Source organism: Protopterus annectens, chromosome 8.part1, assembly GCF_019279795.1.
Source record: "Protopterus annectens isolate FY-2018-M chromosome 8.part1, PAN1.0, whole genome shotgun sequence".
Lineage (NCBI taxonomy): Eukaryota > Metazoa > Chordata > Ceratodontiformes > Protopteridae > Protopterus > Protopterus annectens.
In genome coordinates this window covers 412,034,878-412,047,366 of record NC_056742.1, presented here as the reverse complement: position 1 = coordinate 412,047,366, position 12,489 = coordinate 412,034,878, and the positions used below count along the sequence as shown (strand labels likewise).

Genomic DNA, 12,489 nt, shown 5'->3' with positions numbered 1-12,489 from the left:
ACAGATGCTTAAAATGGCCAGACCTCATTACTCTGATCAGGGGTTCCCATCCCCCTCCTGAGAAAAGGCCTAGGCAGGATACAGACTACGATTCCTCTGATCAGGTTTCCATTTCCTCTGATTCCTCTTCAGACCAGGGATACTCTCTCTCCCCTGTGAGGACTCTGATGCTGAAGAATCTATCCCTTCAGCTTCTCCTCCTGAGGATTATTCTTTTGGGGAAACTTTACATACCATGAGGGAGCATTTCCATTGGGAAAGTCAGGATTACTCAGAATCCAAGAAAAGGCTCAGGGATTTCCTTTTATTGCCTCAGCACAGGCCCCTGGCTATTCTGCTTGTGCTAGATATTGTGGATGATGTGTTCTCTGAATCCAGCTTATCTCCTGATTCTTTACCCCCTGCACCAGCCAAGCCAGATAGGTATTATAGAGTCCCTGACTCTCACAAGTTTCTTTATAAAAACCCTTCTGCTGATCCAGAAACTATTTCCCAGTGTCCAAAATGGGTTAAGGCTTCCATTGCAAAAAATCCAGTACCCTCTGACAGAGATTCCAGAGCTTTGGATAGATGGGGGAAGAAGTTTACACTTCTGCAACTTTAGCAGTAAGGGCTTTAAATTGCCAGTTTCACATGCTTAAGTACAAACAACATTTAATGGCTCGGTTAAAACAGAAAATGCTTGCAAGCTCAGAAGCTCCTGACTGTAAAGAAATGCAGGATTTATTGCATGCAGTTGAACAGGTGGGAAAACATACTCTGCAATGTGGTTTTGATTCTTTAGAGGCCTCTTGTAGAGCCGCAGTTACAGGTACTGTGATTCGAAGACATGCTTGGTTAAAAGAACAGAGTTTACCTGATCATGTTAAGGCAAAATTATTGGATGCTCCTTTACAGCATGATACCTTGTTTGGTGTTAAGGCAGAAGAGGTGTTAAAGAAAATGGAGGATAAAGCTAAATCTATGCAAACAGTCAAGGATTTCTTACAGGTACAGCCACCTCGATTTAGCAGAAATTGTCCAACAAAGACTTGGTCCTTTCCAGTGTCAGACAGGCCACAGAGAGGCAGATACAGATGCCCAAGAGGCAGATCTCAACCCCAAGGCTCTAATAGACAACAACAGTGGGGCACCTCAACCCCAAAGGGAGGTGAGGACAAGTCTCAACCTTACAGGAAGCAGTCCCAATGACTTCCCCCTTCGTACGCCAAGCACTTCCCTTTTGGCAGCCCCCTTGGGGGGAAAACTAGCACTTTTTTCTCAAAACTGGCAAACAATCACCCAAGACAAATGGGTTCTGAATATTGTGTCTCAAGGTTACAGGTTCCACTTTCATACTTTACCAAGGCTAAAAGGAATGCCAGACCTGCCACAGAATCAATGGGCAGATGCACAAAAACAAATTTCAGCCCTCATGGACATGAGAGCTATACAAGAAGTACCATAACAGGAACAAGGACAAGGATTTTACTCAAGACTCTTCCTGGTCCCCAGAAAGGACAAGGCCTGGAGGCCCATACTAGACCTTTCAATTCTAAACACTTACCTGGATATTCCGAAATTCAAAATGCTGACATTACAGCAGCTTCTACCCATGCAGGGCAAGCAGGCTTGGCTTGTTACTCTGGACCTCAAAGAGGCATACCTGCATGTCCCTATCAGACAAAATTGCAGAAGATACCTCAGATTCAAAGCTGGAACAATGCACTACCAATTCTCTGCACTGCCCTTTGGCTTATCTACTGCGCCCAGGGTCTTTACAAAGTGCCTGGCACCAGTAATTGCATTTTGCAGAGAAAAAGGAATTCAAATATATCCATACCTGGATGACTGCCTCATTCAAGCAGAGACAAAGGACATTCTTCTACAGCATCTGGCGTTTGTAAAAAGGTTGCTAATTTTTCTAGGGTACACAGTAAACGAAAAGAAGTCAAAACTAGTACCCTCACAACGGATTATATTCCTGGGTGCCAGCTTAAATACAACGGCCCAGATGGCTTATCTCACGCCAGACAAACAAATTCAACTAACTCAGTATTTTCAGTTACTGGCAAAAAAGTCCCATCTCCCTGCAAGAAAAATTCTGCAGGCCCTGGGATTCATGGCATCCTGCATACTGCTAATACCATATGCCAGACTGCATATGAGGAAATTACAGTGGTACCTAAAAAGTGTTTGGACTCAACACTCACACAGTTTAGAAGCAGTAATACCAATGATTCCCTGCCTACAACAGGAGTTTCGATGGTGGGCACAGGCATGTCACCTAAACAAGGGTCAGCCTTTTACCCTACCCACAGCCAGGCAGACTCTAACAACAGATGCTTTGGATTACGCCTGGGGGAGCACACGTGGCAGGAAAATGCATTCAGGGCAAGTGGACCACAGACCAGATGCATCTTCACATCAATCAGAAAGAGATGCTGGCTGTTCAAAATGCCCTAACAGCTTTCAAGGACCTTCTACTTTCAGGGCAATTATTATTAAAGACAGACAACACCACAGTAATGTGGTACATAAACAAGGAACGGGGCACTCATTCTTATCCCCTATGCAGGCAAGCCATGACCTTGTGGAGCACAGCTCTAACGTATCAAGTTCATCTGCAAGCACAATTCCCGCCAGGAAAGAAAAATACTCTGGCAGATGATCTAAGCAGAAATATCATGGACCCTCATGAATGGAAATTGAATCCACAAATCTTCAGCATGGTAATGCAAAAATGGGGATGCCCAGACATAGATCTTTTTGCCTCCCCACTGAATTGCCAACTACAAAAATTCTGCACAAGGACTTAATCACACTCAAGCATGGAAAGTGGATGCTCTCTCGTTCAGCTGGAAAAGCCTAAAAGTTTATGCCTTCCCACCACTGCCTCTCCTTTCAAAGGTACTCCTAAAAGCCAAAGAAAAAACACAGATGATCCTGATTGCTCCAGACTGGCCACGCCAGCACTGGTATCCAATCTTAAAGAACTTCGCTCAAGGCCCACCATGGATTTTGCCTCAAATTCCACACCTTCTGACTCAACAAAACAATCAGATCCTGCATGGTCAGCTCAATACCCTAAACCTGGCTGCATGGCAGATTCAGTAGTCAAACAGACAACACCTCTCTCTAAAGCTGTTGTGCATGTCATTTTGGAGGCCAAGAGGCCTAGCACCAGGAAAGCTTACTCAGAAAAATGGAAGAGATTCTGCGCCTGGAACCAGGCTCAAAGCCTTGACCCTCTTGTCCCAAACATCCCTCAGATTTTACAATACTTAACTGAGATGCTGGAGAAAGGCCTATCCTTCTCATCAATTAAGATCCACGCCTCTGCCATTTCAGCACATTACAACACGGATCCTCCTTTCTCTCATCCCTTGCTAAAGCAGTACCTCAGAGGGGCTAAAAACATAAGACCGCCCCGGAGAGAACCAACACCAACTTGGGACCTCAATTTTGTTTTGGAAAAAAACTGACCCTGCCACCTTTTGAGCCAGCCAATACAGCTGATCTAAAATTTTTATCATGGAAAACAGCTCTGCTCCTGGCAGTAACTTCAGCACGAAGAGTCTCAGAGCTACAGGCATTAATGGCAGTGGAACCTTTTATAATTTTCCATCAGGACAGGGTTTCTTTACGGACAAACCTTACCATTATGCCAAAGGTGGTATCTAGTGTGGCTCTTAACCAAACCATCCATTTGCCAACTTTCTATCCAAACCCCCAGAATAAAGGGGAGAAACTTCTGCACTCTTTGGGTATACACAGGCAGCTACGCTTCTACTTGGACAAAACAAAAACTTTCAGGAAAACTGAGCAACTGTTTGTAGCATATGCTGCAGGATCACAGTGCAAGGCTATCTCAAAGCAGACTATATCCAAATGGATAGGGCACTGTATTCGTTACTGCTACACACAGCATGGAAAAATCAGTCCCTAATAACATTAGGCCACATTCCACCAGGGCCACAGCCACTTCAACAGCCTTTCTCAGAGGAGTACCTACCAAGGAAAATTTGGAGGCTGCAACTTGGAGTTCAATGCATACCTTTACCAAGCATTATCACTTGTCTCTTTACTCTAAATCCAGAGCAGGATTTGCCACTGCAGTTCTGCAGGGCCTCATAGCCAATCCTAACTCTTTATAGACCAGCCACCCAACCTTAGCTTTGGGATTCTACCCAAGTGTGATGACTGCAGCAGTGTAACACGATGAACATAGTACAGTTTTGTACCTACCATAAATGTAGATGTTCGAGTGTTCACACTGCTGCAGTCCAGGTTACTCTCCCTCCATCCCCTCTGAACTAGCTGGACTTATCCACACCTTTCTATCCTATACAACCTTTGTGGTTTATTTGCTTGTAACTGAAGGTATTGTTTTCATTTTATATGTATATTTTTCATTAGCAATATGTATTGCCTACCTTCTTGGGGGCACCTGACATCTGGAGCAAGAAAAACTGAATAAAATGGCATCGGATGCATCTTATATACCCCGGCGCACTGACGTCAGGGAAGAGGCGACGGCAACCGACGCCGGACCAAGACTTTGAAACTCTGGCCAACTACGGGACCGCCTGATGGCAGGATAACCCAAGTGTGATGACTGCAGCAGTGTGAACACTCAAACATCTACATTTATGGTAGGTACAAAACTGTACTTTCAGGAGGCATGATCTGCCTTTCACAAACCCGAACTGGGTAGGGTCCAGAGTTTGAAGGTTACCAATGTCTTTGTTTATGAGTTCCATGATGATACGTTCCATGGCCTTGCAGACCAGGCTCGTCAGGCTAATTGGGTGATAGTTCCAGGGATCATTGGTGGCTCCCCCATTGTGAAGTTGGATAACTGTTGCTGTGCTCCATTCAGTGGGCACACAGCCTGATGTGAGGCTATGATTGAACATGGTGTTTAGGTGGGGAGCCAGTTCGTTCTGAAGTTCATGTAAAACACAGCCTGGGATGTTGTCCGGTCCCATGGATGCTGTGTTTTTGGCTTTAGAGAGTGCAGCTTTTACCTGCGTAGTTGTGATTACAGGGACTCTGCATTCTTCCTGTATAGATGTGTGCCCTTTAGGGGGTGAGAGGGGAGTAAAGTTAGCACTGTCTGCCAGGATGTTGGCAATATCAGTTAGTTCTGTCATTTTTGTGCCGTTGTGCTGTAACTCAGAGCAGATCTGGGTGTTGCCATTGAGATTCTTGACATCGCTATAGAATGCTTTGTGGTTGTCCTTAGAATCAGTGGTGATTTTGTTTTCGTAGCTAGCTTTGGAGGATCTTATAAGGAATCTCAGCTTCTTACTGAGGCTGACCAGGGAGCTCCTCCACTCATGGGATTTTGCTCTCTTTTGCAACAGTTTCTTCCTTCTATTGTACAGTTTGTTCGTAGTTTCATAAGTGTGTACTAGGCTAATTACCCTGGAGCCTTTACAAGCCTAGCCCATAGAAGTGCCCTGGCATCATGCTGCCCGACTTTTGTTCCCAGTGCCTCTATCAAGTAGAGCCACTGGAGTGATCCCTGGGGTGAACTTTGTTTCCCATCTACTCATCAAGATTTCTCTTGAAGAAGGCCAGTGAGGTTCTCTGCTTGACATGTATAGTAAGTCTATTCCAGAGCATGGGCAGTATCTGGATTATGAACCTGTCCCTCCAGCATGTTCTGTTGATTGTGGTAATGAGGTTAGGTCTCTGGAGCGTGTGGTGTGGAGGAATTGGGATTTTTTTAGATGTAGCATTCCTAACAGCTGGGACAGACATGGCTTTGTAAGTCGAGCAGAGATCGCCTCTTAGTAGACGATATGAGACGGAGAATAGCTGGAGTTTTTGTAATCTGTCCATGTAGGACGAGGTACCTTTGAGGCCTTTCCAGCTGTTGCATGTGTCTAGTGAGGTACATCCCAAATGGGGCATTATACTTGATGATTGGCCTAATGAGTGAAGAATAGAGAGAGATGATGGCTTTCTTCCTGGATGCAAAACCCTTGGTAATGAGATGTGCCACATAGAAGGACTTTCTGACCACAGTAGCAGTGTGGTGGTTGAAGGAGAGGTTGCTGTCAATCTGTGGCCCCAGATCTCATATAACACCTTTTAGTGTTCAGTGGGCTCCCATCGATGTGATAATTAGTGGGAACTGAGTTTTTCCCAAAGGGGATGATGACTCATTTTTTGGTATTAAGCATAAGGCCATGGTTTTGACACCAGTCATTGGTGTCAGTGAGGCCTTTCTCTAGGATGTCTACATCACTTGGGGAGTTAATAATGGCTCCCAGCTTGCACTCATCTGCAAGCTTGGTCAGCCAGAGTCTCTCTATGTTGGCATGGACGTCTGAGAAGTAGATGCCAAACAGGAGAGGAACCAGGACCGATCCCTGTGGGACTCCACTCGTGACTGGTCGGCAGTCTGACTTGGAGTCCACCACTTTCACACTGTGGGTTCTATCTGCGAGCCAGTTTGCACCCCACCTAGTGATATAGGGGTTGATGCCTGGTTTGATGAGTTTATCAATAATTCCAGAGTGGGAAATGGTATCAAAGGCTTTGGCCAGGTCAAGGTAGGCTGTATGAACTGCCTTGCCCTCATCCACAGCTCTGGTGACTGACTCAAAGAAGTCAACCAAGTTGAGCAGACATGATCTACCTTTCAGAAAACCAAATTGGGGGTGGGCTCTAGAGTTTGGGATTCCATGTTTCCTTGTTAATTAGGTCCATGATGATGCGCTCCATAGCCTTACATATCAGACTTGTCAGGCTAATGGGGCCGTAATTCCCAGGGTCTGTAGTCGCTCCCCTTTATGGAGAGAGATGACTGTAGCAGTGCGCCATTCGGTAGAGACAAAACCTGAGATGAAACTGTGATTGAACAGGGCACACAGATGTGGTGCGGGTTCAGTTTGTAGTTCATGTAGAACACATTCAGGGATATTGTCCGGTCCCATGGAAGCTGGGTTCTTGGCATTGGACCATGTAGCTTTAGCCTTTGGTACAGTAATGCTGGGTGCCTGGCATTCCTCCGGTATTGTCATTGGTCCTTTGGGTGGGAGGGGTAAAGTTGTCACTGTTTACTTAATTTGGTGACCTCTACATTGGGGAAGCAATGTTTTCTTAGGATGTTGTTTGAAATTCCTAGCACTAAAAACACAGATGTTGATGAAATTGGCATGAGTGGCTGTGATTGGATAATTAGCTAAAGTAAGCAATATTAGACTTAAGAATCTAGTTGAGTGTGAGTAAAAATAGAATAAGGAACATTGATAAATTACATCTTATTATGGTCTTAGTTTAGATGGGACCACACAACATTTTTATAAATTAGACATGGTGAAACAGACAAAACTGCACATCTTATTGAAATTAGAAGAGCAATTTGATCATTTTTAAAAATGGTAGTTATTACATTTTCATTATGGTGTGTCTTTGTGGTAGTTATTGCATTTTCATTATGGAGTGTCTTTAATACCAGCATATGTTAGGACTGGTTGAAGTAAAGCATTGTCTGAAAAAAGATAATCCATCTTGGGTAAAAGCAAAACAAAAGTGTGTTGCCTGCTATGCATCTCAATTTAGTGCCTCCGCACTTCTTCCTATGACAGTTATCTTGCATTACAATATGCATGGATTGTGATTGTATTGCATAACAGTGGTGGTTTATGGAAATTGTTAGTGACTGGCAATAATTTAGCTTAGCTGTATGTAATGAATTGGCTGTAACTTTTTCTTTCATACATCTTAGTCCTGAGACTTACTTTAGGGTAATGAACACATTAGTGAAAATGCAATGAACTCTAGTTTACTGATTAGTTAACTCGTCTGTATGCACAGTAAAAGTAAGGAATATTTACAATGTACTTACACATTCATTTATTCTAATTAATAGATGGTCACACACCATCAAAGATTGGAGCTCTGAGTGGAAAATTGCAGAGTGGTGTGAACACATTACAAGGCTTCAAAGAAGACAAAAGGAACAAAGTTACACCAGGTAAGTGACCACAAAATTAGCACCCTTAAAATAGGTCTGTGGGACATGTCAGTCCCTCTCAGTAAATTTTAGCTCATTTTAGTTCAACTGGGGGACCCTTGAGAAAGCTGGTTCCTTGAGTCACTGTGTAGCACTGGACCAGATACTTTTGGATTTAATATAAAAGGATATTTGCGATTATATTAATAAAATTTATTCTTGCTTAATCAACAGTTTATTTATCTTTTCTTTAACGGTTAGTACCACAAGGCTAATGAATCCTTGTTTTTTTAATTGTAATATATAAATGTTTATTGTTTTTGAAATGATTAATAAAAAGAAAAAAAGTGGAACCAGTAAAATAAGTTTCATAACTTGGTAATATATTTCTAGTCTTCATGTCTGTTTCATTCAGCAGGATTTTACTTTTATTTAACAAGTCCTCTGACAAGTAGATCATCTCTGAGGGAAGTTTTGGATATTTATATGATCTAAAGTAATGGTGATACTTAGCAAAAAGGAAGAGAACAAATTGCAACATATAACCAAGGAAACACTTGTACAGTCTAATGCTTACAGATAAAATATTTCAGAATTGACTGGTGGAAGAAAAGTTGGGATTAAAATTGCAATTCCGTTACATGATAGACAAGTAACAACGCAGCCAAAATTAACATAAACTATCGAGAAATAGAAGAAAAGTAACGAGAAGAAAGTCTTGACAAAAGAAGCATTTTGTAAGCAAGTAGGCTGGAAAAATAAGACAAATAATGAAAGCCTTGAAAAATGCCAAGTTTCTTACATCTGCAAAGATATTAGGTTGTTTTTCTTTAGCAAATATTCCGTGGGACTCGAAGGTTGCAGCTGTATATTGAGTAAAATTTACAAAGATTCATTACTGACTGCACTTACATGGAGACTAGCTGTCTGAAATCCAAAACAAAGGTGCAATGGCAAGCAGTTCAGTGAAATATGAAGTTTGAAATTATGGGAAATGACTGAGAGAGAGCCTGCCTAGCAGCCTTAGTACTATTTAACAGAACGCTATACAATTTAGTTTTATCTAAGGATAGCCAGTGTATTATTTTAAGGGCCAAAAGTTAATACTTTCTAAAAGTTTACAAACTCTGAAATAAAGGAAATAAAAGAAAAAAAAGCAGCAATCAGCATAACAGGGAACACAGGTTGTAGCATGCACTTTAGTATGGGTAACTTTAATTTTAAGTTAAGTAATGGCTGTGGGTTGCGGCTGTTGTTTGGGGAAAATTGTTCCTGTCTGGAGGGCTAAACTTCATTGTTTGAAGGCATACGTAGTTTTGTGTGTTTGTACTAAAAGGGGATGGTAGTATTTTGAAAATATATTTGTTTTGATGGTTTTCATTAAAACAAAAAGTTGTGAAAAATGTGTTATAAATGGAGATGAGAAAAAACTGTATAAATGATCAGCCTACCAAACATTAGAACCTGCATGTAGCACAAAAGTTTAAAATACATATTCAAAAAACTGACATGTATAATAGGTGGGAATGACAACTTTATCATAATGGCTACACTACCTGTCGCTTGTCCCTCTCCAACATAGATAACAAGCAGGCCCCGGAGTATTTTGTTTAGATGCTTTAATACATAGAAGCACATCGGGATGGATAGCAGCATCATAAAATACAAACTGGCTAACAGACGGACCTTGCATACATACATGTTGCATCTCAGCAGCTAACTACAAAATGGCAGTGAGACTTGCATGTGCTGAGTATTTGTACACTTGTGCAAGCCCTTGGATGACTTCTTAAAGATACATACACACACATTGATCTACATCCTCCCTCTTAAAAAGATTACCCTTAGTAAAAACAACATTCCAGTTAGACATGCATTACTATAGTCATTAGAAATAAAACAGTGTTCATGTGCAGGTTGCCTTGTATCTGTTACGGGGTTTAGAGATGCAACTGTATCTCGTAATATAACAATCTGGACTGAATTTAGCAACAGGGAAGTCTTCGGTGAACAACTCGTATCAGGAACTTCTGGATTCGTCACAAGAATAGAAATGTCCTCTGGAACTTCCTCTGGAATTGGAACACCGGACAACTCACTCTGAGACAGAGTCTCACAAGCTATGTGCTGTGGTATAGGCTTGGACACCGGTCTCAAATGCTTCCAATTCTGTCTAAAGACTGCTCCTTGTGATTACCCAATGTTTGGTCTTGGCTCTGGGCAAACACTCTTCACAACACCAATCCGATCATAACCTTTCAATGTTTGCATCCTTACCACTTCTCCTTCTCGTAATGGATTTAGTGGTTTGCTGGTTTTATAGTAATAGAACTTCAGGGTTATGCGTTTCTTTAACAGATTGGTTTTCACTGACGTGTTGTTCTTGACACGTGGAGCCAGCAGTTGACTACTGATTGGTAATGTGTTTCTGGTTTGTCCCAACATAAGTCTCTGAGCAGGCGAACCAAGATGTTTATCATGAGGAACATTTATGAAATTCAAGAAACTCAGGAAAACATCACTATTCGTTTTGACTTCTGTAGTAACTATTTTGCACTTTGAACTGCACATTCTGCCAAACCATTTGACTGAGGGTACTCAGGGCTACTTGTGGCAGGAGTAAAGTCCCATTCTTCAGCAAATCTTTTCAACTATTAGCTTGTAAACTGCGTGCCATTGCCAGAAATAACTGTGTGGACTACCATGAACAGCAAAATGATGCTTCATCCTAGTAATGACAGTACTGGTTGCTAGGTTAGGAAGTAAGTCGATCTCGAACCAATTGGAGTAAGAGTCTAGAAATACCAAATAATGTTGACCATTCCACTCGAAGATGTTTCACAGTTGCCATGTCTGGGATTAGAACTCCTACCTAGCTAGTACTTCACACTATAGCATTACGCAGTTATTGCACGTGCCACAGAACTTAGTGAGCTACTTTCGACCAAGGTAGTTTCAGAATCTGGTTTAGCTGAAGTGGTTCCTTCTGTTGATGTGTCTTTGCACTGTTACACACGGAACAAGATGAAAGTACTCTCTTAATGTCTTGTGACATAGAAAACCAAAATACTAGTTCTCTCGCCTTTGTTTTGGTAGAGTTGGTTCCTGGATGACCACGATGCAAGATATTAATGTACTCTAGTTGCTAGGACTTCGGAACAGTTACTTTTGGACCTTTCATAATGATACCTTTGTCAGACAAAATCTCATGTCAGTATGGAAAATAAGGTTGCACTTCTTGAGGTAAACTAGATTGCTTTGCGGCCATCCTTGATTGATAAAGTGGTTGAGCCTTTATAAAACTGGATCTGTGGCTGTGTAATATCTCAACTCAAGACATGTGGAAGAAAAATGTCACACTTCCATGACTTCAAAATCAAGGTTCATATTCTGATGCTGTTCTGTGATGTTTCTGGGTGATCTTCATAATGTATCAGCAAGATAAAGAAGTTTGCCTTTCTTGTAAACAAGATTGAAATTACACTTTCGCAATCTTAGCATCATATGTTGCAGTCTGGCTGGAGCTGAATGCAAAGGCTTTCTCAAGATAGTGACTAGAGGTTGGTGGTTTGTTTAGATCGAACATGCAAACACAATTGCCAAAAGCTCTTTCTCGATCCAGGCATATTGTATTTCAGTTTGGGTAAGAGTTCTCGATGCATAGGCAACAAGTTGGTCCTCTTGTAGAATGACTGCACCAAGGCCAAGTTTCGAAGCATCACTGGAATGTGTAACTGGCTTGTGAACATCATAGTATCTGAGAGTTGGTGGACTTGCGATTCTCTGTTTCAGAACTTCAGAATGCTCTTTGGTGTTGCTCTAACCAAGACCATGGTACATCTGTACATGTCAGCTCTCTAAGCGGTGCTGAAAGTTGGCTCAAGTCTGGAATGAACTTGCCTAGGTAGTTGACCATGCCAAGAAAACGTTACAGGGCTTGAGCATTATCTGGTACTGGCATCTTGAGAATGGCTGTTTGCTTTGAACGGTCTGGTCGTAGGCCTGAACTAGTAAATAAATTACCAACGTAAGTAACTTCTTGTAGCCTGAAATTGCATTTCTGTGGATTGAGCTTACAATTCACTTGGCATGCCCTTTCTAGAACTTTTCTAAGGTTTCTGTCATGTTCTGCTGAACCTTGACCTCTACTAATATGTCTACTGTAACAGCACGAGGATACCGAGAAAAACTTTGCTCCATTGCACGTTGAAAGACTTCACTTGAAGAATTTATCCAAAATGGCATTCTCAAAGATATGTACCTGCCAGAGTACTGAAAGTACTGAGCAATGATGATTTTTTTGTTAAGCTGAATTTGCCAAAATGGACCCTTTGCATGTAGGATAAGAAAAACAGTGGCATTTGGCATCAAGGCTGCGACTTTGACTGCACATTAGATGGTGAGGTCTTTTTAGCGCTTTGTTCAAATCTTGTGGATCAATACATATTCTGATGTCATCTGAGCTTTTCTTATGAGCTATCACCACGGAAGATTCCAATTCAGTTGGAGTTACAACTGGACAAATCACACCTTGTTGC

General features: G+C 41.9%; 1 protein-coding gene across 1 annotated transcript in view; it reads left to right on the top strand.

The window, feature by feature from the left end:
• The window catches only part of BRD7 (bromodomain containing 7), a gene marked incomplete in the record, with an annotated part of 891,907 nt that overhangs the window by 593,225 nt on the left and 286,193 nt on the right, over positions 1–12,489 (top strand). The window contains 1 exon segment of the mRNA XM_044081983.1: positions 7,868–7,972. Within this exon segment, the coding sequence (XP_043937918.1) occupies positions 7,868–7,972 (105 nt within the window).